The sequence below is a fragment of the Anser brachyrhynchus genome (genome assembly GCF_964034855.1).
Source record: "Anser brachyrhynchus genome assembly, chromosome: 4".
NCBI lineage: Eukaryota > Metazoa > Chordata > Aves > Anseriformes > Anatidae > Anser > Anser brachyrhynchus.
In genome coordinates this window covers 24,232,031-24,258,079 of record NC_137698.1, presented here as the reverse complement: position 1 = coordinate 24,258,079, position 26,049 = coordinate 24,232,031, and the positions used below count along the sequence as shown (strand labels likewise).

The 26,049-nt window shown below is 39.0% G+C and overlaps 1 protein-coding gene across 2 annotated transcripts in view; it reads left to right on the top strand.

Moving 5' to 3' along the window:
- Positions 1-25,021, top strand: part of NEIL3 (nei like DNA glycosylase 3) — a 42,149-nt gene extending 17,128 nt beyond the window's left edge. For both annotated transcript variants that reach the window (XM_080590473.1, XM_080590472.1), the window contains exons 3-10: positions 7,633-7,767; positions 10,637-10,850; positions 12,716-12,790; positions 15,355-15,521; positions 18,380-18,549; positions 20,730-21,132; positions 22,831-23,005; positions 24,383-25,021. In XM_080590473.1, the coding sequence (XP_080446599.1) occupies positions 7,633-7,767; positions 10,637-10,850; positions 12,716-12,790; positions 15,355-15,521; positions 18,380-18,549; positions 20,730-21,132; positions 22,831-23,005; positions 24,383-24,559 (1,516 nt within the window). In that variant the 3' untranslated portion in view covers positions 24,560-25,021. The remainder of the gene's footprint in view (positions 1-7,632; positions 7,768-10,636; positions 10,851-12,715; positions 12,791-15,354; positions 15,522-18,379; positions 18,550-20,729; positions 21,133-22,830; positions 23,006-24,382) is intronic.
- Positions 25,022-26,049: the final 1,028 nt, after the last annotated feature.

Below are 26,049 nucleotides of genomic sequence, written 5' to 3'. Positions count from 1 at the left end.
TTTTCCTATTAGTAATTCTTTTGCCCGATTTCAGCATATCAAAGATAATGAAACACAGAGTAAAATCTTCTAAATTTCTTAATGTAAATGTGTAGCAATGATCATTAATTATTTTTTCTGGTCATGAACTGACAGGTCACTATAGCAGCTAACAGTACTGACTTTTTAACATTTCTTTTAAACAAAGTTTGGTTAATGGAACCACCAGCTATTAAGGTGAATGCTACTTTTTAAAAGGAACTTTCTGTAAATCTTAGTGTATTCCCATTTGGTAGCAGGATGCAAGAGTTTGGTTTAATTTTTTTTTGACTGGTTAATCTTGTGCAGTACTGTTCATGGCACTTCAGAATGGGAAGTGGCTAACAAACAAAACCAGCCGAAATATGTATATTAACTGATTTCCAAGAAGAGAGCTCTGGACACAGGTTTTTGAAAACTAAAGGAAATTAATGAATAGATACTATGAGGATGTTACATAAAGAATTGGCTTTAGACTATGCTTACTGAAATATTTCCTTAACCTGACTGTAAGTACTTAAAATGCCCATCCTTCCTGATGTGTGACAAGGAGACATTAAAAGGACATATGCTCTGATGTTCAGTTTGTTTTGTCATACGAGTAGTTTCATCTGTTAAATCTTTTTTTAGCTACAAAATATTGCACCTTTTATGATATGCAGTGTCTAATCTAAGAAGTAGAGACAGGATGTGAATGTACCAGGTAAATTTGTAATAAATTTATGGGATTGTTAGTGTAGCAACCACATAACCACCAAGTGATTATATGAAGGTGCTTTATTCAGCGCTGGAAGCCGGGGCAGGTGCCCAAATCTGGCTTCAAGTCCCGTTACTTCCCAGCCATTATTTATACATACAATATTGCGTCAGGTATACATATTCATTACAGGTTGCAACATCAGCCTCGCTTTTCATTCTAATTAGCTCCCCTCCCCTTTGCACATGCGTGGCGCACTCTGGTGGTCGTCCAGGTGGTCGTCCAGATGAAGTAAGGAGTCTTCCTCTTCGCTAAACTTTTCACCTTTCTATTCGACGCATGCTCTCTCCGCTCCTCGGTTCTGCTTCAACTCATTTCATCATCTCCAGGCCCTTATCCAAGGTCAGGTTGTACCTATTCCCTCCCGGGGTTCCCCTCCAACGATTGTTTTGATTGTTCAATGTGCTCCCTAAGTTTCCAGTATACACAGATTACTTGATAATGTAAGTACATTTAATGATATTTAATTATACCGTATGATCCATCACCTGAGAAACATTAATAGAACATCCATTCGATTCTCCCCAACACTAACATTTTGAGAAACATTAATAGAACATCCATTCGATTCTCCCCAACACTAACATTTCCCCCCTTTGAAAATACTTCACTCATACCAAGAGCAAGTATTTTCATTACTATTAAAACATAATTATATACATCCTGTTTACTGGTAACATGCATATTCGGGTTCGGTTCAGGAGACTCATAAGGTTTTCCATACATGATTTCATAGGGACTTACTGACATCCCACTTCTTGGCTTTATTCTAATTCTTAGCAAAGCTATCGGTAAGGCCTGTGGCCACTGTATCTTAGCCTCCTGACAGATTTTGCTTAATTGTCCTTTTAAAGTTTGGTTCATCCTCTCTACTTGACCACTAGATTGAGGCCTCCATGGGGTATGTAAGTTCTAGGTAATTCCTAGTAACCTACTAACCTCTTTAACCACATTGGCAATGAAATGTGGTCCCCTGTCTGAAGAAATACCCAATGGTACACCAAATCTAGGGACTATTTCCCGTAGTAACCATTTTACCGTTTCTTTAGCTTGGTTGGTTCGACAGGGAAGGGCTTCTGGCCATCCTGAAAAAGTATCAACCCCTACCAATAGGTATTTATAACCTCTTGCTTTAGGCAGTTCCACGAAATCTATTTGCCAGTAATCTCCAGGCTCTATTCCAGCTCTAATTCTCCCCATCTCAGCATGTTTCCTTGCTACCGGGTTATTCTTTAAGCAAAGCTCACATTTTGACATTACTGATTTTGCCATTGTTAACATGTGTACCGAGATGACACCTCATTTCAAATAGGTCACCATTGCTTCTGCACCCCAGTGACATTCGTTATGTTTTATTTGTAAAATTTCTCGCATTATTATAGGAGGCACTATGAGTTGTCCTGGCGTAGTCACATACCACCCGTCAGGATTCTTCTGGGCCTTCATCAAATTTGCAAGTCTCTCATCTTCCGCGGAATACCTTGGGTTTTTAGGTAATTTGAAACAAGAGAGGCCTACCTTCGATGGAATTAGAGCCATTATTTTCCGTACTTCACGCGCGACCTTCCGGGCCGTCAAATCTGCCAATCTGTTACCTTCTGCAATCTCTGACATCCCTCCTTGATGAGCTTTACAATGCATTATGGCCACCTGTTGGGGTTTCTGTACAGCTGTTCTAATTTCAATATTTCTTCCTGATATTTTATATTAGTCCCTTGTGAGGATAGCATTCCCCTTTCTTTCCATAATGCCCCATGTACGTGGACTACCCCGAATGCATATTTTGAATCTGTCCAAATATTCACATTCTTACCCTCGCTTAGTTCCAGGGCCCGCGTCAGGGCGACTATTTCTGCTCGTTGGGCTGAAGTCCCCGGAGGTAGGGAATTTGCCTCGATCACTACCTTTGATGTAGTTACTGCGTATCCTGCATAACGAGTCCCATTTTCCACGAAGCTGCTTCCATCCGTGAAAAGTTCCCAATCTGGTCTCTCCAGAGGCTGATCTTTTAAGTCTGTTCTGCTGGCATAGGTATGTTCGATGATCTCCACGCAATCATGACTGAGGTCTCCTTCCTCCGCAGTTGTTCCTAGAAACACTGCTGGGTTCAATAGGTTAGTAGTTCTTAAGATTCATTCGGCTGGGCGATAGCCAATGGCCCCCCTTTTGCCTGTATTAAAAGGACTGTGGCTGCCACGGCCCTTAAACACGAGGGCCATCCGGCGCTTACCGCATCCAATTGTTTAGAAAAATACCCCACAGGTCTTTTCCAGCTCCCAAGTCGCTGGGTCAGTACTCCTAATGCCAATCGTTGTCTCTCATGCACAAACAGCTGAAAGTCCTTTGATAAGTCCGGCAAGCCCAAGGCAGGCGCCTTTATCAGGGCTTCTTTTAATTTCTTAAAGACCTCTTGTTGTGGCTTTCCCCAGGTAAATGTACAGGCCTTTTGGGTTTCATAGAGGGGCTTTGCTATGAGTCCATAGTCCATTACCCACAGTCTACACCACCCGGCCATACCTAGGAAAGCCCGTAGTTCGTGCAGATTTCGCGGCTCGGGGATTTCACAAATAGCTTGTATTTGGTTAACTCCCAATTTTCTTTGTCCTTGAGAAATTTCACATCCCAAATAAATTACTGTTGTGCACGCGATTTGTGCCTTTTGTTTAGAAACCTTGTACCCATTTAGTCCCAATTGATTCAAAATATCAATAGTTACCTGAATACATTCTGACTCTCCTTCGGTAGCTATTAATATATTGTCCGCATATTGTAGCAGCAAGTATCGGTCCTTTGGTACCTGAATCTGTTCTTGGTTAATCCAGTCTTCTATTTCTTTAGCTAGTTGACTGCCGAAGAGGGTCGGGCTATTCTTGAATCCTTGAGGCAACCTTGTCCAGGTTAGTTGCATCTTTCGTCCGTTCCGTGGATTTTCCCATTCAAAAGCAAAAAGCTTTCTACTTTCCTTGTCAATGGGTATGCAGAAGAAGGCGTCTTTTAAATCAATTACCGTAAACCACTTATATTTCTCTTTTACAGATGTTAACAATGTATAAGGATTAGCCACCACTGGGTGAATATCTTTTGTTATTTCGTTTATTGCCCTAAGGTCCTGCACTAGCCTGTATTCCCCATTAGGTTTCTTTACTGGGAAAATTGGGGTATTATATTCAGATTTGCATTCCTCCAGAATGTGGTAGCTAAGAAATTTATCTATAATCTTTACTATCCCTAGCCTAGCTTCTAGCTTCAACGGGTACTGTTTAATCCGTACCGGTCGGGCCCCTTCCTTAAGTTCAATTTTTACTGGCTGGGCTAGTTTTGATTTTCCAGGCTATTTCCAACAGCCTGTCCAAATTTCTCAAATCTGCACCTTCTAACTTTTGCAATTTCTTCCTAATATCCTCTTGGGCTTGTCCCAAGAAAATGAGTGCTAATTGAGCTTTAGCTTGCTCAGTCTCTACGTCTAAATCTGTATATTTCTTAGCAGTTTCTTTCAATCTCTCTAAAAAGGCGGAAGGTGATTCCGCTTTTTCTTGCCTGACATTATACAATTTTGACCAATTTATGGTCCAGGGCATGGCATTCTGTACCCCGATTTGTACCCAATCTTGATATCTCTTCAGCCTCCTTATTCCATCCCCTGTGTTATAATCCCATTGGGGATCCTCAGTGGGGAAGTTTTGATCTAGATTTCCAAGCACTAATCCATTTCGTATATCTTCTCGGGCTCTCTCTCTGGCTGCCCGCAATACCATGTCTTTTTCTGTCGAGTCCATCAAAGTATCCAGGATCACCTGGAGATCATCCCAATCGGGATTTTGGGTTTTAATTATCATTTTCATTACCCTGGCTACTTTATCTGGGTTTTCCCTGTAGGTGCCGGCTGCTTGTTTCCATATCATTAAGTCCCCGGCTGAAAAAGGCACCTTAACATATACCGGTCCTTCTGTCCCCACTCCTTGCCTGAGGAGAGCGATTATTTTCCTTCCCTGTTCGTTTATAGTTTCTCCTGCCCTTCGCTGTTGCCGGGTCCTATGTGACACGGGGAGACTAAAATCGGGGATTCTCCATCACTACTGCTATCTTCCTTTTCTCTTTTCCCTCCCTGTCCTGGCTCTTCCGGCAGAGCCGACGGCGCAACTTCCAGATCAATATTTCCATTATTCATTTCCCATAATACTTATTATTCTCTATTGCTTGATGCTGTATACAGCGTCCCTCCTTAGTACATGCACAACAACGTTCCTCAGTTTAAACTTCAAGCACCATTATTCCACAAGCATGCTGCCATTCAGGCTTTCGGTGCAAATAAAAGAATAATTCCACATACGGCAGTTCATCATATTTTCCTTCCCACTTACAAAATAGCATTAATTGTAAAATTGTATTATATTGCAATGTTCCATTCTCAGGCCAAGTTTCTTGGTCCTCTAGTTTATACTGTGGCCACCAAATATTACAATAATCAATCAGCTTTCCTTTCCGCATTTCTTGACCAAAACCTCCCTCTTTCCAGTGTGCTAGCAAACACCCCAGCGGGGATGTCCGCGGGATAGGTACATCTTTTCCCAGAATTTCTTTAATCTTTTTCATTTTGAGCTTATGATACGGACCCAAAAGCTGCCGGAGCAGCAACACACTCTCCCGAAAGCTGCCGGAGCAGCAACACACTCTCCCGAAAGCTGCCGGAGCAGCAACACACTCTCCCGAAAGCTGCCGGAGCAGCAACACACTCTCCCGAAAGCTGCCGGAGCAGCAACACACTCTCCCGAAAGCTGCCGGAGCAGCAACACACTCTCCCGAAAGCTGCCGGAGCAGCAACAGCACACTTTCCAGAAGCTGCCGGAGCAGCAGCGTGCTTTCCCAAAAGCTGCCGGAGCAGCAGCGTGCTTTCCCAGAAGCTGCCGGAGCAGCAGCAGCACGCTTTCCCAAAAGCTGCCGGAGCAGCAGCACGCTTTCCTAGATGCTGCCGGAGCAGCAGCGTGCTTTCCCAGAAGCTGCCGGAGCAGCAGCAGCACGCTTTCCCAAAAGCTGCCGGAGCAGCAGCACGCTTTCCCAGATGCTGCCGGAGCAGCAGCGTGCTTTCCCAGAAGCTGCCGGAGCAGCAGCACGCTTTCTACATACCAATAATACCAGGTGCTGACCCTTCAGCACAAACCAATACAATCACCAATGCCGAACCTGCAGAGCTTTCGCTCTGTCTAACGGACGGCGCCTAGGCTTACCCCGGGAGCTCCCTGCCCAACCGAGCGTGGCTTTCGCCGCGTCTGACCGGCAGGCTTTCCCAACCAAATCGGTACCGAATACCCAAAGTTGAAAGCACCTTTGCTTACCACTCCAGTGGTACGTCGTGAGCAGCGGAGGTCGGTCGTGGTCGACTGCTCCCCGAGAATCCCTCGGTGCCGGCTGGAGCGAAACCGAGACACGATCCGCCTCAGCAGTGCCCACGCTGTCCCATCTGGGTCGCCAAAATGTTAGCATAGCAACCACATAACCACCAAGTGATTATATGAAGGTGCTTTATTCAGCGCTGGAAGCCGGGGCAGGTGCCCAAATCTGGCTTCAAGTCCCGTTACTTCCCAGCCATTATTTATACATACAATATTGCGTCAGGTATACATATTCATTACAGGTTGCAACATCAGCCTCGCTTTTCATTCTAATTAGCTCCCCTCCCCTTTGCACATGCGTGGCGCACTCTGGTGGTCGTCCAGGTGGTTGTCCAGATGAAGTAAGGAGTCTTCCTCTTCGCTAAACTTTTCACCTTTCTATTCGACGCATGCTCTCTCCGCTCCTCGGTTCTGCTTCAACTCATTTCATCATCTCCAGGCCCTTATCCAAGGTCAGGTTGTACCTATTCCCTCCCGGGGTTCCCCTCCAACGATTCTTTTGATTGTTCAATGTGCTCCCTAAGTTTCCAGTATACACAGATTACTTGATAATGTAAGTACATTTAATGATATTTAATTATACCGTATGATCCATTACCTGAGAAACATTAATAGAACATCCATTCGATTCTCCCCAACACTAACATTTTGAGAAACATTAATAGAACATCCATTCGATTCTCCCCAACACTAACAGGATTACAGTCAAACTTGTCCTTTGCTCAAGTATACTAGTTCCCAGTAGAAAATATTATAAAATGTAAGACTTCTTAAAGCATTAGTGATCTGTAAAAGAAATCCTCGAAAGTGTCTGTTCCACTCCTTTGCCATCTGTGCATTTTTCAGTTTGTTTATTAATTTTTAATTGACCTGCAGTCTTTGCCTTGGTTGTAGGTTAAAAAAATTAAAATTAAAAGAAAAAATCAGAAAACAGCATATGGCAGATGTTAATTGCATTGTTTATGGCATTATTGGAAGTAGCTTTGATATAATGTAGTGTTGGCAGAGAAAGGACTGAAATCTTTGCTTTCACACCGGATGACTTCTGCCTGATTTAGCAGTATATTGTCTGAAGCAGTCTTATTTCTTTCAGTCTCTCTGAGGACTTAAGAACCTATGGAAAGCTAGCATGTTGGGTGGAAAAAAAATGCTAAGTGCAATACACCAGAAAAGTGTGTTAACAATCACTTTTGATTTTTGCATAATGAATTATGAAGACCACTTTGAAAACTGCTATATTTTGGAGTGTTTCTAATTTAGGGATGGGACAGTTCTTCTCTGGAGACTGAACAGTATGCAAACAAGTAATTTGTTGCCATGTTACTCTTAATGACCAGAATTTATGTACATGCTTACTGGCTTTGTTAGGTCAGAATAGTTCATAAATTAAATAAATAAATAGACTAGTCTAATGCTTGGAAACATGTTTAAGATTAAATACCCATAAGAGCTCTCTTTCTTTCCAAGGATTCACTTTGGTATGAATGGTTCCATGCGCATTAATCCCGATGGAAGCAGAGACAGAAATGGTGCATTACCAGTTTTGGAGATACAGCTTACTGAAGATACTATCTGTTTTTTTGGTGTGACAACAGAATATAGGTAAAGTGAAAACTAACTAATTTAAAAAACAAATAAAAAAACCCACATAGCTTGGTTTAAATGTATAACATTCTTTTAAGAATGTAGTAGAAAAATCACACAATGTTAAGTGTTTGGATGAATGCTGTCATAGATACACAGAAATAAATTAAAACATTCTAAACACACCATGTTTATTTTTATGGAAAACTAAATTTGTTGGTTTTGTACCAGAGTTTACATACAGTTAAAGTAGTTTAATACCATGGCCTCATTAGGCAGTCTTGAGACTGGGAATGAAACTTGGATTTAATTCAGTCCTCTTATCTGAATGCTGAACCCCATCACTCCTTCAATTTCCACTTAAGTCTAACTTTCTTAGTAAGAATAAGGACCTGTGACAATTACTGGTTTCAAACTTTTATGGCCCCAGGGTTGTGTTTTATTTTTTTCTTCTTGAAAGTAAGTTGATATAGTTTTACTAATTAACATGATGTAGATGCATTTGTCCATCAGCACATACTTTCTGTTGCTAATAAAAATAACATAGCAAGCTTGATTTTTAAAGTATTTAGACTCCTGGGTGAAAAGGGACATGTAAATTCAAGTAATATATATATAGGTGTGTATATATATATATATATATGTAAATTTAATATTATGAAACTTATAAGCCTTTGCAACTGTTTGTTCTTCAGTTTGATTGTACTTAACCTGATAAAATCAGGGTTTAAGGAATTATATCTTTAAATGTCATGTTGAAACTACCGAACCCATGTAGCCATACAGTTCATTATGGCTGATGTCCAAACACATGATTCTAATGTTGGAAGTAGTTTTAAAGCAAGGGCCTTACAACTAGTTTCTGAGCTAATATGAAGAAAATAGGAATGATTTCTTGTATATCGCTTGCAAGTTCTGTGCATGTATCATTGAGCTGCTTTGTGAGGGAGGGGTTAATATCATTTCTGTGCCTCTTCCTGTGACTGGTGTTTTCACATTTTGTGTTATCTGTGTATACTATTCTACTATACTGTCATATGTTGTTTTAAAAACTGTACTGATATGTAAGCATACAACTAAAATAAATGAATATATCTTATATATCTTCTTATCTATCTTCTTCTTCTTCTTATCTATCTATCTTCTTATCTATCTATCTTCTTATCTATCTATCTTCTTATCTATCTATTTTCTTCTTTTTCTTCTTATCTATCTTCTTTTTCTTATCTATCATCTTCTTCTTATCTATCTTCTTCTTCTTCTTATCTATCTTCTTCTTATCTATCTTCTTCTTATCTATCTTCTTCTTCTTATCTATCTTCTTCTTCTTCTTCTTATCTATCTTCTTCTTCTTATCTATCTATCTTCTTCTTCTTATCTATCTATCTTCTTCTTATCTATCTTCTTCTTCTTCTTCTTCTTATCTATCTTCTTCTTCTTCTTCTTATCTATCTTCTTCTTCTTCTTATCTATCTTCTTCTTCTTCTTCTTATCTATCTTCTTCTTCTTCTTCTTATCTATCTTCTTCTTCTTCTTCTTCTTCTTCTTATCTATCTTCTTCTTCTTACCTATCTTCTTCTTCTTCTTCTTCTTATCTATCTATCTTCTTCTTCTTCTTCTTCTTCTTCTTCTTCTTCTTCTTATCTATCTTCTTCTTCTTCTTCTTATCTATCTTCTTCTTCTTCTTCTTATCTTTCTTCTTCTTCTTCTTCTTATCTATCTTTCTTCTTCTTCTTCTTATCTATCTTTCTTCTTCTTCTTCTTCTTATCTATCTATCTTCTTCTTCTTCTTCTTCTTATCTATCTATCTTCTTCTTCTTCTTCTTATCTATCTTTCTTCTTCTTCTTCTTCTTATCTATCTATCTTCTTCTTCTTCTTCTTCTTCTTCTTCTTATCTATCTTCTTCATCTGTCGTCCGTCTGTGGTCCGTCCGTCTGTGGTCCGTCCGTCTGTGGTCCGTCCGTCTGTGGTCCGTCCGTCTGTGGTCCGTCCGTCGGTCGGTCGGTCCGTCGTCTTCCGTCCGTCGGTCGGTCGGTCGGTCCGTCGTCTTCCGTCCGTCGGTCGGTCGGTCGGTCGTCGTCTTCCGTCCGTCGGTCGGTCGGTCGGTCGTCGTCTTCCGTCGGTCGGTCGGTCGGTCTTCCGTCCGTCGGTCGGTCGGTCTTCCGTCCGTCGGTCCGTCGGTCTTCCGTCCGTCGGTCTTCCGTCGGTCGGTCGGTCGTCGGTCGGTCGTCGGTCGGTCGGTCGGTCGTCGGTCGGTCGGTCGTCGGTCGGTCGGTCCGTCGGTCCGTCTGTCTGTCGTCTTCCGTCTGTCCGTCTGTCTGTCTGTCGTCTTCAGTCTGTCCGTCTGTCTGTCGTCGTCTTCCGTCCGTCTGTCTGTCGTCGTCTTCCGTCCGTCCGTCTGTCTGTCGTCTGTCTGTCTCTGTCGTCTTCCGTCCGTCCGTCTGTCTGTCGTCGTCCGTCCGTCTGTCTGTCGTCGTCCGTCTGTCTGTCGTCGTCCGTCCGTCTGTCTGTCGTCGTCGTCTCCTCCTTCGTCCGTCCGTCTGTCTGTCTGTCGTCGTCGTCTCCTCCTTCGTCCGTCCGTCTGTCTGTCTGTCTGTCGTCGTCGTCTCCTCCTTCGTCCGTCCGTCTGTCTGTCTGTCTGTCGTCGTCGTCTCCTCCGTCTTCCCTCCGTCTGTCTGTCTGTCTGTCGTCGTCGTCTCCTCCGTCTTCCCTCCGTCTGTCTGTCTGTCTGTCGTCGTCGTCTCCTCCGTCTTCCATCCGTCTGTCTGTCTGTCTGTCGTCGTCGTCTCCTCCGTCTTCCCTCTGTCTGTCTGTCTGTCTGTCTTCTCTATCTATCTTCTTATATATAATATATATATTATATATAAGTTTATTTTTCTCTTCCAGAAATGCAGCAGAGAGTGAGCAGAAAGTGAGAATGATGGAAAGCTTGGATGTCTGCTCTCCGAAGTTTAGCTTATTAAGAGCAGAAAGTGAGATTAAGCAGCAGAAAACCCGCATGTTGTGTGATGTGTTACTGGATCAAACAGTATTACCTGGAGTGGGAAATATCATAAAAAATGAAGCACTGTTTGACAGCGGTCTTCATCCAGCTGTTAAAGTAGGTGGACTGTACCAAGATTGTTCTTAATGACACCCAAGTATTAGGAATGTAAATACACATTTATATAATGTTTTGTCATCTTATTTTCCTTTGTTTTCTCACCTATCATTTCTTAAGTTATTCCAAGGCACTGAAATTCCAGTTTTATCATTATAACTGGAGATACTTGTCATGTCTTTCCTTCAAACCTGTTGCAGTTGCTCCTGTCTCCTAAGTTGGACATACTTGTTGAAGCCATGCCTTCAGTCCTACAGCTTGAAACTTCTTTTCTAGGGAGTTCATTTAACTTTCAAATACTGACCTTGTCTGGCATCATGTTGTGCTGCCTTTCAATTGACAGCCCATAAATAAAGTGAAGAATGCTCAGGTGTACTTTGCTCATTTACTACCCAAAATAGTATGTGGTATAGTTGTTTGTCTCCTCCACTTACTTTCCTGCTAGCTGGCATAGTGTGCTTTTCTGCCATTGTTTACCATACTTTTTTGGTAAAAATCCTCAAACATGCATGTTGAAAACAAGTCTGATGTTAGCAAAACAGACAGATTATATAGAATGTAAAGGAAAGCAAGTGAAAATAGTGAGAGTTTCGTTATATGTAATATTTCTTAAAGTTCTTCATAGGATCAGTCTAGATTTTATTCTTTCCTAGAGCTGTATGATGACATCCATGGATATGATGACTATCCATTTGAAGTGAGTGGATATTCATCTAGGTCTGAGGAGGCTCATTGGTGCATTCTCAGCTGTTTATAAGTTCTGATATTTAAGTATTCCTATAAAAATGAGTCTTGGGTCTTGATTTCTCAAATCAAGATGTTACTCAAAAATTGCATAGATTCTACATTTGATTCATCTGAATTAAAATTTTACATCAATAGGAGCTGCAGCTTACTTGTGTATCCAATAGTCAAAATAAGAATAACAGGATAGGAATCTCACTTTTGTTGTTGAACATACTAATTAAAACAAGAAATGAACCATGGAACTGTCCTCCTTAACCTTACTGATGCTTGATTTCTGTGGAATATGAATGCAAGTTCTACTGAAACTATGGAGGCATCTGTTAATCAAGTTTCTCTAGCATATCTTGTTTCCAACCCATTTTTAATAACATCTGGAAGGTTATCTAGTCCAGTGTCTTTCTTAAAGCATGACCAACTTTTGAGGTAAATCAGATTGCTTAGGGTCTTATCCAGAAGAGTTTAAAAATAAAAATAAAAATGCATCAGGTGACATTTCAAAGCCCCTCTGGACAAACTGTTTCAGTGCTTAATTCATCCCTAGATACTAATCAAAGTGCATTAGTATGTATCTGCAATTTGAGATGGCACAGGAAATTAAAATGTGACTTAAAAATTGAGTTCATAACAGAAATATGGTTGATACATCTCTTTAGCTGTGATGCCTCGGTCTCCAGCATTCTTCCTGAAGATCTCTCACAAGGAAGAGTTTCTGATGATAGGTAGGTTTTATAAAATCCACAGGGAAATTAAAAGGTAATTAAGAGTGTTTAACTCCATATGATTCCTGTGATCAGGAACTATTAGGTCAATAAAAGATCAACCACTGAAATTTTTAGTCAATGTTTTGCATGGTTGAGGCAAAGTACATTGTTTGCTATTCACAGAATGAGTTTATATAGTGTAGAATGTGACTAATATTTTACTGGTTTTTTTTCAATATATATATATTAAAATTATATAAATTATGTATGTATAAAATGTGAAGTCAAAGAAGTCGTCATAATAGGATGCAATGCAATTCCACATCAACCGAAGGTGTTTGGAGTGCCTGTTGTTATACATCTTTCTACTATTGTCATTTAACAATATTGTGAAAATCATGCCTGTCTCATTTACAGGTTTGCCAACTGACAGATGAGCAGATACATCACTTGGTGAAAATGACACATGACTTTACTCTGCTTTTTTATAAGGTATGGACACCCATTCCTGAGAAACCTCCAAAACTTGACTCCAGCATGTCAACTGTATTTGATCATCTAGTGGAAACTGTAAAAAGATGCAACAAGTGTTTCAGTGAATAGGAGTGTTGTTTTAAATGTTCTTTATTAATTGCAGATTGTCAAATGATGAAAGGTAGAGTCTCTAGACTGTAAGAATGTGCAGAATGTTGGCCCAGTTGCAGCAAGAAGACATACGTGTTGCCAGAGGGCCAGTTCATCACAGTTTTTCTTTACATGGGCTGTAACGTCGCTCTGAGCATGTCAGAATTGATGTAGGTTAAGCATGTGCTTTTAAGGTGAGATAAGGTCACTCTTCAAACTGGGAGCTAGAGGTCACCCCAGGGAAGTATGAAGATAATTCAGTTCATGCAGCTTCTTTTATGAAACTTGAAAGTATATCTATTTGAGTAAATAGGTTGTGAATTCTAACTATTTTTTCCTCTAGCTGAAGCAACCTTTTTTGGCAGCTGAAGTGAAATAAACTCAAGGTTTTCCCTACTGCCATAACTCTTCAACAGGATTTCATTTCTTCCCCTGTAAACCCTATAATTTCTGGTTGCTCTTTATCTTTCCGAAAGAGAGAAGTGGACCTAAATCTTGCATGTATTTTTTTTGTTTTGTTTCTTTTTTTTCTTTAAGCTGCATGCACAGAATTGAACAGCAACTGTGTAATGATTGTTTCTCATATTTTTCATGAAAGGCAAGGAGCTAGTGTTGACAGAAACTTGTTTTTTGGTAGACTAAGAGGAAAGCACTTAACATAATACAGTCTTTCAATCGTAGAGGTTAAAAATGTAGTTTGTTTAATAGTCTACCTAAATTTCTGCTTTCCCCCAACACACTGAAGAGTAGTGTTTAGTCTGTTGGCTAGGGAAATCTTTTCATTTTCCATTCTTGACTGGTAAGGAGACAAGCAAACAGGTTGGCATCTACTTATAATACTAGAAGACTTGAATGTGTCACAGGATTTTAGACTGACAATAAACAAACAATTTGAACTTTTTGTAGCTCAGTCTACCTATCTTATACTTTGATAACCTGTATCTACCAACTATTCACCAGTCAAGTGCTTTTAAAGGGTGAGATAATCCCCCAAAGCCTCTTAAAGATAAAAGCATAATGAAAATAGGTTAATAAGAATAGTAGTGCTTGATCATTTTTTGTATAATGTTCTTATACTGTAATTGTTGTAGTAATCATACCATGTTATTATATGTGTTAACACCTTACAGATAAAAAGATCTTGGGATCTTGTTCTTGTAATAAGCTGTTGCTTATGTCTGTTTTTCAAATAACAAATGGGATGAAACTACTAATAAGAAACTAACGTAAATGTTAAGGAGAAATCTACAAAAAAGCAAACTGCTTGTGAATATTCATGCCATACATCCATAATTCCTTCTGATTGAACTACTGGATTGTATAGTCAAAAGCAGAAGCAGTTCTCATTCACTGAGACTGATCAATATGGGCACAGCAGAAGCAAATATGCTGTGCTCAGACACCTGTGTTTTGAGGAAGCTCCAAGAGTCTTTGTCTTATGGAGGGGGAGATACTGAACCCTGCCAGAGCTGGGCTGGTGTTGTTAGTCCAGTTGTGATTGTTTAAGCTGTGCTTGAGAATGTGCAGTTGTGGTGCAGAAACTCTTGTGGCTCTGCAGAGCCGGCTGCAGCTCTGCTGGGCTATTGTGTTTTTTTTGTTTGTTTGTTTGTTTGTTTTTCTGCCAGTTTTAGCAGGAGTATGTCTATGCTGACTCCACATGAATTGTCTCCTAAAATGTGCCTGTTCATCAGCCCTCTGGGAGCTCATTAGGTCATTGCCCTTTGGTCTTGTACTATACTGACTTTAATATGACTTTCTGCCAGATCCAGAGGTGCTTGCCACAGTGCCAAGCAGCTTTTCACAAGCGGTTTTGGTCACCAGTGTGACCAGTGCCAAGATGAAGCTGAGCACCTTTACTGGGCTCAAGCCGATTCCTACAGAATCTCTGGAATACATCTGTGTTGCACAGTTCTTCAGGTCAATCTGCCTTCCCAAAATCTAGATTGTAGTATCATCAGGACTGAGCTGGCTCTGTGGTAGGGATATTTTTGTTTCTTTTGTTTTTGTTTTTCTGTGCTGCATTGAATGGAGCTCATGAGCTCTCCAAAAACACTCCCGCAGGCGCCTGGTCAAAGAAGACTGGTGCTGAATCAGATTTAGCTGATCCATCTGAATTCAAGGGAACCCTAGCATATAACTGCCTATGCCATGCTACTACATTTTTTGTGATTTTTTTTTTCTGTCTATTATTCCAATATGTGGAAAATTCCAGATCCTGTTATGCCAGATTTAATGTCAATTATTTCCATAAAAGAAGATGAGATACAGGCAATCGCTGTTATGAGCTTGCCTTCAATATCTTTGTTTAGTCATTAAGTGATTGGTTTACATAGGTGCTTTTTTATTATTATTTTAGTTTCAGATGAACTGTAGAAAGGCTGACATAATTTATGTTGGGTCTGTAACTTGGGTTTTAAATGTTCCATTTTCAGTGCCGCAAAACTGGATCTCCACTCTACAAACACTACAAAGTATACAGGTGCCGAAGTTGCGGTCAGTGCAATGGGAAAATCACTGTGTGTCGTTTAGGACAGAACAACAGGATGACTTACTTCTGCTCTCAATGTCAAAAGGCTGATCCCCAGCTTGTCAACGTTAGGTATGAGGTAACTTTATAACACTTAGGCATTGATGCCTCAAAGTGCTGTTATGGTAACAATGGATAGCAAATAAAATGGATGCATGCAAACCACTGTCCATTTTATATCTAAATTCACTTGTGTTTATGAAAGAAAAATGTTTCGGCCACTGTTATTTTTAAATGGTTAAATCCTTGATTAGAATACTTCTTTCAAAAGCCCCTTCTCTTATGAACTAGCTGGTGCTCTAATCAAATATGGAAATCATAAAAACAACTCAGAATACTCAAAATTACTCACTGCTTCTGGAGAAATTGCCCCCTGTTGTTGCTGTTATAATAGGCTTGGATATTTACACAGAAAAGAGTTGAATGGCTTAAGGAAGGTAGGAATTTTTGTGTCTCTTCCTTTTCATAGGAAGACCTCTTCAGTCCAGGAATATCTAGACAACTGTGCATCAATGCAGTTTTTTTTTCTGGCTGTAGAGTTACACTGATGAAAACTAAAAAAGTAAATTCAAAGTGCAGCAAATACTGTAGAGCTTAGGACTTTTCTTCCTCATCAGTTTTGGAAAGCTTTTACTACATGTGTGCCACAGAGACTTTCAGTTCCACATAAATTGTGCTAGCAGCAGCCTTCTTCCTTTTATTTTAGAAAAGCACAAAATGTATTTGATGTCACAGAGGGGCAAAAGGTAAAAGTTTCAAAAGCACCTTGATTGCAGACTCTTCCACACCTAAGTTGTTCTTGAAAATGTTCATCTGAGGCCTCAGAATCTTGCCTTTTAATATTGAGCTCTGTCAATCTGATGCGAGACACTACTTCAATTTAAAAACTTTGTCTTCATTAGTGTGTGTGTGTGTATATGTATACATTTAGAAAAGATTTACAGAACACACAAAACTCTCTCGCTGCCACCCCCACTCTGTCTTCTTTCAAGATTCAGATGGTTGATGGGATTTTGCTTAGAGCTTGAAAATCATCTCTCAGTACAGATCAAACATTCAAAATTCCAGCTTGGAAGATAAATATTTCACATGCTGATAACCCCAATCTGCTGTCTTTTCTGAAAGTTTTAATGAGAAATCTTTTGCACAATGTTAGGAAGGTGGCAATGTTCCATTGAGTCAGATAACTAGAAAATGATGCAGGGGAAAAAATGTCTTTTTCTGTCCATGTTAGAACAAGTAGGGGTTTTCTGAAAACAAACAAACAATGGTGTACTTCAATCACAGATGTGGTAATGGTAGCTGTAAAATGAAAGATGTTTCTAATGCTGTCCTCATCCTAATGGTCAGATCACTGTTCTACTGCCCTGTTTTCTATTATGCAGTAACTATTACCACATAAAAGTACATTTAGCTTTCAGGTGGCTTATCTGCCATTCCAAGCTTTTCACCTTTGAAGGCTAGAAGCAGGCCCTGAGATCAAACTGACTTGCTACGGTTCATAAACAGTAGAATTTAACTCAGTTGTTCCTGGGTCAAGTCCAGTAGCTTTATGATTTTGCTCAACTGAGAAAATGAAGAAAGCACCCATTATAAGCTACTTCATCAAATTCAAATGTACCTTGAATATTTAAAATACACTGTTTTCCTATATTTCATCAAACCCAAAAAGGAGGAATGAGAATTGTACTGCAAAAAGAGACATACTGAATATATTCAGTCTGGTAATGCATTTTTGATAGCTCAGTAGTAGAAATGATTTAATTATGTAAAAACATCCATTTTTAATACTTCTATTTCAGCTATTTTGTTATCTAGCCCCCCAGTATTTTGCTGAATGGTACTGTGTCTATTCTAACTTGACAGCACAGTATCTCTGGTATGTCAACGTTCTTATTAGCCTCCATATCTTTCCTGTTGTGGAAGAACTGTGGTAGATAGCAGATATCCATACCATTGAGAAAAACATACCGTAGAAATCTGGCCTGTTAAGGAGGGTGATGATTACAGAATAAATGGTAAGTCTAAGGAATGTCACAATTCACATAAATGTTACTGAACTGATAAGTTCGTGTTACGTTTAACATGCTAACAACGTTTGAATAGTATGACAAAATTAGTCCTTTGTAGCATGCAGTGACTGTGAAAGAGTAACTATGACTCTAAATAAATGTACCAACAGAGGGGTTTACAGGAAATTTACAGGAAAATAACTACAGATCAAGTTTATAGAAGTATTTGCAGTACAACTTTAGCTCATCAGTTACAGCAAGGATGTTTATAGACTCTGATGAGAAGAAAAGAGCACAAAAAAGAAAGAAAATTCTTAAATCTGAACAGGCTCTTAAGTGTTTAAAAAAGTAAATCACAAAATAGTGTCACAAAAGAAAGACTTTCTAACTTTAAGGTTTTCAATTTTGTTGACTGTTAACAATAACAAAGTGCCTTAACGGGTGCCATTTAAGCAAGAGCCAAAATGTTTGTTAGATAGTGTGGCTGTCTGTAGTTCAGCTTCTGAACAGTTCTTCATTCAGTAATGTATTTGTTAGTAAGCGTTCTGTACAAGGGATGGTGGGAGTGTACTGAAACAGTTGTCCTTTTTTGCCAAATTCTTGCTGCCCTACTTGAAAATGATAAGGAATTTGAGAGAGGCTGGACATTGTGCTTTAGTGTATCAGTTCATTACTAACTTTCTGTCCATATCAGATTGAATATTTTTATTTGTGTTACTTCTACAGCATTGGGAAAGATTTGCCCTTTAGGTAAAGAAAAAATCAAACACTTATCATGACATGCTGTCCAAGCTATGATAGGCAGGTATAACACTGTACTACTCATTCTCTAGCCCCATGCTTTCCTGCGCGTAGTGGTGTAAGGTAATTTGTAGAGGAAACGTCACAAAGGACTAACATCATTCTTCTGTTTCACAGCAAACTGCCAGCTAGAAATAGCCTAATTGGCTGGGCATATGGCAGGGGGTCATGTTCTAATGAACACGTAGCTCAGAAATGTGAAGAAGAGTGGACGTGTATGTGCTGTACCCTAATAAACAAGCCTTCTGCTGAAGTTTGTGATGCCTGTTTGACTTCAAGGCCTGAAGGTATTGAAAGGTTGTCTAGAGCCTGTACTGGGGAGTGGGGAGAAAGGAGGGTTTGTGGGTTTGGTGCAGATTTTCAAACTACAGAACTGTAGAAGTGCCTTAGTGTGAAATGTATTAATGTAACTTTAGCTAACTTAGTCAGATTTGGGGAAAATTTTACACAGACAATCATGGAAACTGTCTTGTCTTCAACCCTGAAAGCGTCTTGCCTTCCAGCTTTGTATGTAGGTGGCGATTCTATAGACAAGCCTCCAGGGTAATCCTTTGTTATTGCTGGGGCAAGGAGTGAGACAAAATACCACGCTTTAAACTCTTATTAAAATCATTAGAAGTTGGCAGTAGATGTCTGACAGAGAAATCATCAGGGGGCAGAAAAGTAATTATCATTCTTCCATGTGAACAAAAACAGTAGGGGACTATATACGTTGGTACCCTTTCCAAAGGAAGGTTTTGGTTTCTCAGGGGCTAATTTTTTTTCCTCTGAGTACAGAGTAAGGATGATTCTGGACTTAACTGCATTTATTGTTTATACCCTGGAGCTTTAGTGCTACTCTCTAGACCTGTGGGTGGGCAGAAGCAGCTGTGAATGAGACCTAGAGGTCCTTGAGAGACCTTGAGGATGGAATGAGTAACATGTCAACTTCTGTCCAGATTTCTGTATGGGAATTTAGATACTAAGAAGCGATAAGAGGGGTAACGGACAGACTTTCTACCTGTTTTCTGTCTGAAGAGGAGCTCTGTATTCTTTCACTTCTTTAAGTATGTGCTATTACTGCAAGTAGGTCTGAATTTTGAAGATCTGTTGGATTTAGTGTAATACAGTTACAACAATTCCTTTTTTATTATTTATTTAGTAACTTATTTTTGCATTGCAGGAGTGGTATTTGAGACTTTTTAACACAGTTTTTCTTACCTCTCTTTTCAGACGTTGAGATTTCTCTACCTTTGATTTTTTTTTTTGGCTTTTCTGTTGTTTCTAAAATTAGTTATTGTCAGTAGAAATGTCTGAATTTGAGGACAGAATTCGTGGTATGTAAAGTTTGCTGTTGGCCGTCCAGCCAAAATTATTCATTCTGTAGACAAAGATAACTATTTACCATTACATCTCAATTTCTTTGCTCCTTTGCTAAGTACAAGGCCAAACTCCTTTCTTAAACAGTCTGATTCACTGAAACCAATATGTTTCATTGTGTGCAGCAGTGGCAAAATAAAAAACGTTTGAACACAGGTAGTATTCACAGTAAATTCTAGGGATTATTACTTTGTTTCTGAATGAGAATGCCTTTGGTACTAGAGAGTGTGCCACCGTGTATACCTTATCTACCCATTTTTCTTCTGGTTAATTCCTTCTTGTTTGCATGGATGGAGGGAAGACGTACAGAGATGCTCCCTGGAGATGGTAGAAAAGAAAGTAGTTTATTCTTGAACACTGTGGCTTCACAGTTACTTAAAAAAGATTGCACACAGGAACTCCATGTTTTTCTTTTCACCCTTTTTGAGGAAAGATTACAGTAATATATTAACCCTAGTTTGTTTGATGATGATTGCCCATGGTGCAGGCTTCTGATTCAATGAAGAAACTTACTGTTCAGGTCAGGAAACAAATGCAAAATATATGTCTGAACTTCTTGCTTCTGAAGCCTCTTACAATGAGGGATCAAGAAGTTTGAATCCGCATTGTGTTTGGAAAGGATAGGAACTGTGAAAGCAGTAGAAAACCAAACATATTAATATTCCTTTTATGTCAATTTTAAAACAACACTTAAAAAGGGATGATGTATTGATGTTAGAGCTACCATACTTTGCAATCTCGCACTGGAATTATAAGGGTTTATTTTGAAAAATCTAAATATTTTAATTGCAGTGTCTGTGCTAAATTCCACTTTGTATAGTTAATTGTCTCATAGCTTTCATGTACAGATTACTCTTCACTTCTGATCCTATTCAGACAATAGTAATGTTACCTTGAAGTGTATGTTGTACATGACTCCCAAAGTACATGAGCTTTTGTAAGGAAAGAAATTTGGTTCTACAGCTCATCTATGACAGGTTTTGAGATGTTTCAAGATGGCATAGTAAACTTACTCTTTCATTCCCCATATGAGTTATAAGTACAGGTAATAAATATGATTTATTATTCTACACAGATGGCTTATAATTAATAACTTATTTTCCTCTAGTCCCAGAGACACAGAATGCTGGAGATTCTGCAGCCTTTAACATAAACCTCATGAAGTACCCTTGTAATGAATTTGGAAAACCAAGCACAGAAATAAAGATCAATAGGAGAGCTGCATTTGGAACTACAACTCTTGTCTTAACAGATTTTGGTAACAAAGTAGTTTTGAAAAATGACAACCAAATATCTGATGGATGCTCTGAGTGTGCTGGTCCAAAAAGCAATTGTGATCAGATCCACAATAATGTCTACCAGTCAGGAAGAAGCATGGACAAGCACAGCTCAACAAATGTAACTGATGTGGCTTCACCTTCCTATCAGGAACCATTCTCTCTGAAACCCATAAAGAAAAAGCAGAAAACTCATCATGTACCTTCTGTTCACCAATACGACGTAGCAAGTGGGTAGGTATTCTAAAATGTGAACAAGTCTTTTTATAATCCGATAAACTATCTTTATCCCTGAAGATTAATGGAACATTGTGTTGTAAGGTTCACACACTGTGGTGGATTTCTGCCAGAGGTAACTTACTTGTGAGTAACTAAAACTACTATGATTTCAAAAGCACTGAAAGACCTAGGCTGTTGTTGAAGTCCTGGTTTTGGCATCTGGCCAGTACTGCTGTTAATTAAACAGTTCATAGTTCAGATATTCCCATAGAACAAAATAGTTTAGCTCTAATAGGTAAACTAATACAGTTCTACCCAAGGAGTTGTCCAGTCACTGCTTGCCTTAGCACTGTAGTTGCTGTTTGCTTGGAGAGGTCTTGAAGCCCTTGTGAAAGATGACAAATATGTAAACTGATGTCCCTTTCTAAAGTACTTATTAGACAAGTGATTATCCTTTCTGTCTTGATTGTTAACTTGTTTCCCCTGTCTAAAAACAAGAATCTTTTTTGCTTTCATTATTTGCAAAAACAATTATACCCAGTATGTTTGTTAATTGCAACCTAAAATGAAATGGGTCTATGATGGAAAGGAAGACTACTAAAATGTGTAAGCTATCTAAAAGTTAAGTTAGAGGCACTGAAGACGAATTTGCTATCTCATTTAAAATGTGTGAATTCTCATACCATAAGGAAAGTAAGTGAATGATATATTCTAACTAAAGCTATTTGTCAGCTAGCAATTTTCAACGTTTTTCCATGATACAAGCTTCTGTTCAAGGTAGCTTGATGAACCTCCCATCTCTGTTTTTTTTTTTTTTTAATGTTCCTCCCCATCCTATATATATAATTACTTCAACGCTTCACCCATCCCAAAATTTTAGCTACACACCCCTATTCAGGCACATTCTCACATTTCTCTTAACTAGGGAACCCATTAGGATTGTCAAGGAAAACTTGGGCAGACATACACAGCTGCAATGGGAGTAAATGGTAGATGTCACTTGTGGTTGTAAATAATGCAGGGTGAATGTGAAAGATATTCATGTTATGCTACAAAATTATTGGTCATGTGTCTGTTCTGAAATACAGAAGTTATTTCTTGCACTGTTGAGGCACCAGTTTTGAAACAGGATCTCGCTAGCTAGCAAAGTTAGGGTGTATAAATATATGTGCTCCTTGCTGCCTCAGTAGAGGACTAGAAAGGATGTAGGTGGGATAAATGAGAATAAGAGGGAGTGCAAAGAAGAAATTAGACATCATCAATCACAATAACAGGTGATAACTAGTTACTACCAGTCACCAACTTAAACATTAAAAAAAAAATTATAATGGAAAATGTTTTTTTAAGGGGTGGGGATCCATGTTTTAATGAGGTATTAGACAAAAACTTTGATGTTCACAGGACTGTAGTCTTCCAGACATAGCGAACATACAATTTCTAAGTTGAAGGTTAGACAAAGACACATTTATGGAGTATAATCTTCTTTTTCATGTTACCATTTTTAAATAAAGCCTTGTATATTGCATTCAGATAATCTCTATCTCAATCGTGATGAAGGAAGAAACTTGATCCCATTCAGAGAACAGTATTCCACCCCCTCAGCTGGATTACTTCCTGTCAGAATATGATTTGGAGCACTGAAGTAACTTTTTAGTAAAGAGGGTAGGAAAATTCTGCGTAATTCAAAAGTTATATTGTAATCTGTCATTACAGCAAACCTCAAGTTAATACAACAGATGATAATCGTATGATAAGGATGGGCCATCCTCATTGCAGTAAACACAACCGCCTCTGCAGCCTCAGAGTTGTGAGAAAGGATGGAGAAAACAAAGGCAGGCAGTTTTACACCTGTCCTCTACCCATGGAAACTCGGTGCGACTATTTTCAAGTAAGTATGAGACTTCAGGATCTGTATTCTATTAAGTAAGCTTGCTCACTGTTTTTTGCTTAATTCAAACACTTGTTTCATGCAGCCACCTCAACCTAATAATTTGTACTTGTGAATATATATGATCCATTGAAAGCTTGAGGTCATAAATAGTTCTGCACACTGAATTGAAACTAAGAGCATAATCATAGCTTTATTTCAATTACTCCTCTTACAGCTGAGGAGGTACCTGTTTGTGCAAATATTCTTAATCTGCTTCAATGTGATGTGAGACAGATTCATAGTAGAAATGGTGGTACCTGTAAGACTCATTTAGTTCAGTATCTTGCTTGAAGTAAGACTGATGCAAACTCTAGATCTGGACATCAGCCATGTCTCTGTCTAGCCAAAATATTGAAAGCCTCCATAGATACACATGCTATATTCTGTCTGGACAACTGTTTCCACCATTGCACAGTCATAGCTTCAAGTAGCCACAGCTCCTTGCTGTGGATGTGTGTAACTGGATGGTAGAATCATAGAATGGTTTGGGTTGGAAGGGACCTTAAAGATCATCCAGTTCTGACCCCCCTGCCATGGGCAGGGATGCCTCCCATTAGAGCAGGTTGCTCAAAGCCCCATCCAGCCTGGCCTTGAACACTTCCAGGGTTGGGGCATCCACAGCTTCTCTGGGCAACTTTTTCCAGTGCCTCACTACCCTCAAATTAAAGAATGTTCTCCTTATATCTAAATTAAAACTACCCTCTTTTGGTTTAAAGCCATTGCCCCTTGTCCTGTCACTACACTTCCTGACAAGGAGTCCCTTCCCCAGCTTTTCTGTAGGCCCCCTTTAGGTACTGGAAGGATGCTATAAAGTCTCCTCCGAGCCTTCTCTTCTCCAGGCTAAAAAACACCAACTCCCTCAGTCTGTCTTCATAGGAGGGGTGTTCCAGCCCCTTGATCATCCTTGTGGTCCTCCTCTGGACTTGTTCTAATACTTCCATGTCCTTGTGCTGGGGGCCCCAGAGCTGAATGCAGTACTCCACATGGGGTCTCACAAGAGACCTGCCAACAGGTAGATAACAGATGAATTCAAGGCAGTAATGACTATCATGCCTTAATTTGAAGAAAACTCTGCATTAACATCAAGTAAACTTAGAAAGCTTGTTACAATATTTAACAGCAGTTAAAATGCATGCAGTTATACTTAATGTTGAAAAAAAAAAAAAACACAAAAACTAAAATCACTGATCACAGAAGAGATCAAACTATATTAAGTACTGGGAGTTTCTGCTAAGGTCTCCGCTGTAGATCTATCTCCATTGCTAATTTTAAAATACAAAACTCACAGCCATTCCGTACACTATAACTGTGTCTAAAAACTGTTTCTTTTTGCAGTGGGCAGACTTGCATTTTCCCCTTTGTAACCATGGCAAGCGCTGTGTTATCAAGGCAGTGCTGAAGATTGGTCCCAATAATGGAAAGAACTTTTTTGTTTGCCCTTTTGGGAAGGAAAAACAGTGCAGCTTTTTCCAGTGGGCAAAAAATGAGTCAGCTATGCAGGTTATCCCTTGATGCTGATGTTTTAGTTACCAGTTCCTCAGGATGTTTTAAGTTTGTACAGCTTTCCTAACCACTTCTGTTTTGTTGTTAGTTTTGTTTGTTTTTCCCTGTTCATGGGTTAATTACTAAAAACAGCTCCCATAACAGCATGTAACAGTAAAAAAAAAAAAAAAGATTGGGAAAGAGCAATTGTAAACAGTTAATTTTAAAGTTTAAATAAAATTAAACACTGCTTGTATGCTACCTACTATTTTGGAATAAATATCTTGCAATATATTGTGACATACTGTGTTATATTTCCAGTCAAATAATTGAACTGTTCTCTTCTTTCAAATAAATGTCACTGCATTGTCAGCACTGCAAACTTCCAAGTGTATGGAATGGGTAACTTAAAACAAATTCATATTTTAAATTGGTAACTTTTTAATAAATGTAAACATGTATTTAATAAGTCAATAAAATTTACTACTTTAATACAGTTTCATGCTTTACTTCCTCAGAGCTCAAAATGAAACAGCAACTGACTGTACACTTCAAATTTTACCATAGTTGAATTTGACATTGCTGGATGTGGAAAACAGACAAAAACTGCCTCACAATTAGTAATATGACTCCACAGATTTTTTACTTACACATTTTGCCATAACATTTGATTCTGGCTGCTACTATTTTTTTTTTTGTTCCCTAGTCCATATGAAATGTGTAATAAAGCCATATCCATATAATAAGCCATAGCCATATTAGGTGGTTAAAACTCATTTTACAGTTGCTTATCTTACCCCTCCTTGATGAAGTAAGGGGAACAGTAAACAATATACTAAATTGTGAAATAAAGTGGAAACAATTCTTCAGTTCTTTGGAGCGTGGCTGTAGATAGCAAGGAAAATAAAACTATGATGAAGATATAGCCATAGCCTCATCCATTATTGTTTCCTTTGAAAAATGTTGTCATTTTCTGGAAAGTAGTCTGAGATGGAACAAATCTAAAAATTTCTTGTAAATGGTCCACCAGTCTATGTAAATACTTCAGAATTCATTGCATAATTTGACAACTGATTGCTTTTTTTCCTTTTTTTTTTTTGGGAGGGGGAAGGAGAGCATAAGGGAAGAAGGTACTGACTTAGAAGCACCTTAAAGAGTATTCAGTTTTCTTAAAAAAGTTGTGGAACTTCAATCCAATTTAAATCTTCAGTGCCATGCTGCAAGTGAAACCAGTTAATTTGTGTCTTAGCCAACAAATTCAGAGGCAGCTTTCTTCTTCCCCCCTTCAGTAGCCTGTTACACATTTCAAGCATTAAATCTTATGTGAAGGTAATCTTTCTAATCAGACAGTAGAAAGTATAATCCTTATGTTGTTTGATGCATTATTTGCATGTCTTTCATGAAGCCTGTTATTTAAAGTGGGGTACAGAACTCCACCTGAGAACAAAACAAGCTACTTCACATGGTGAAGACTGACTTATTGCTGTCTTTTTATATGATACTTGTTTTTACAATGGTAT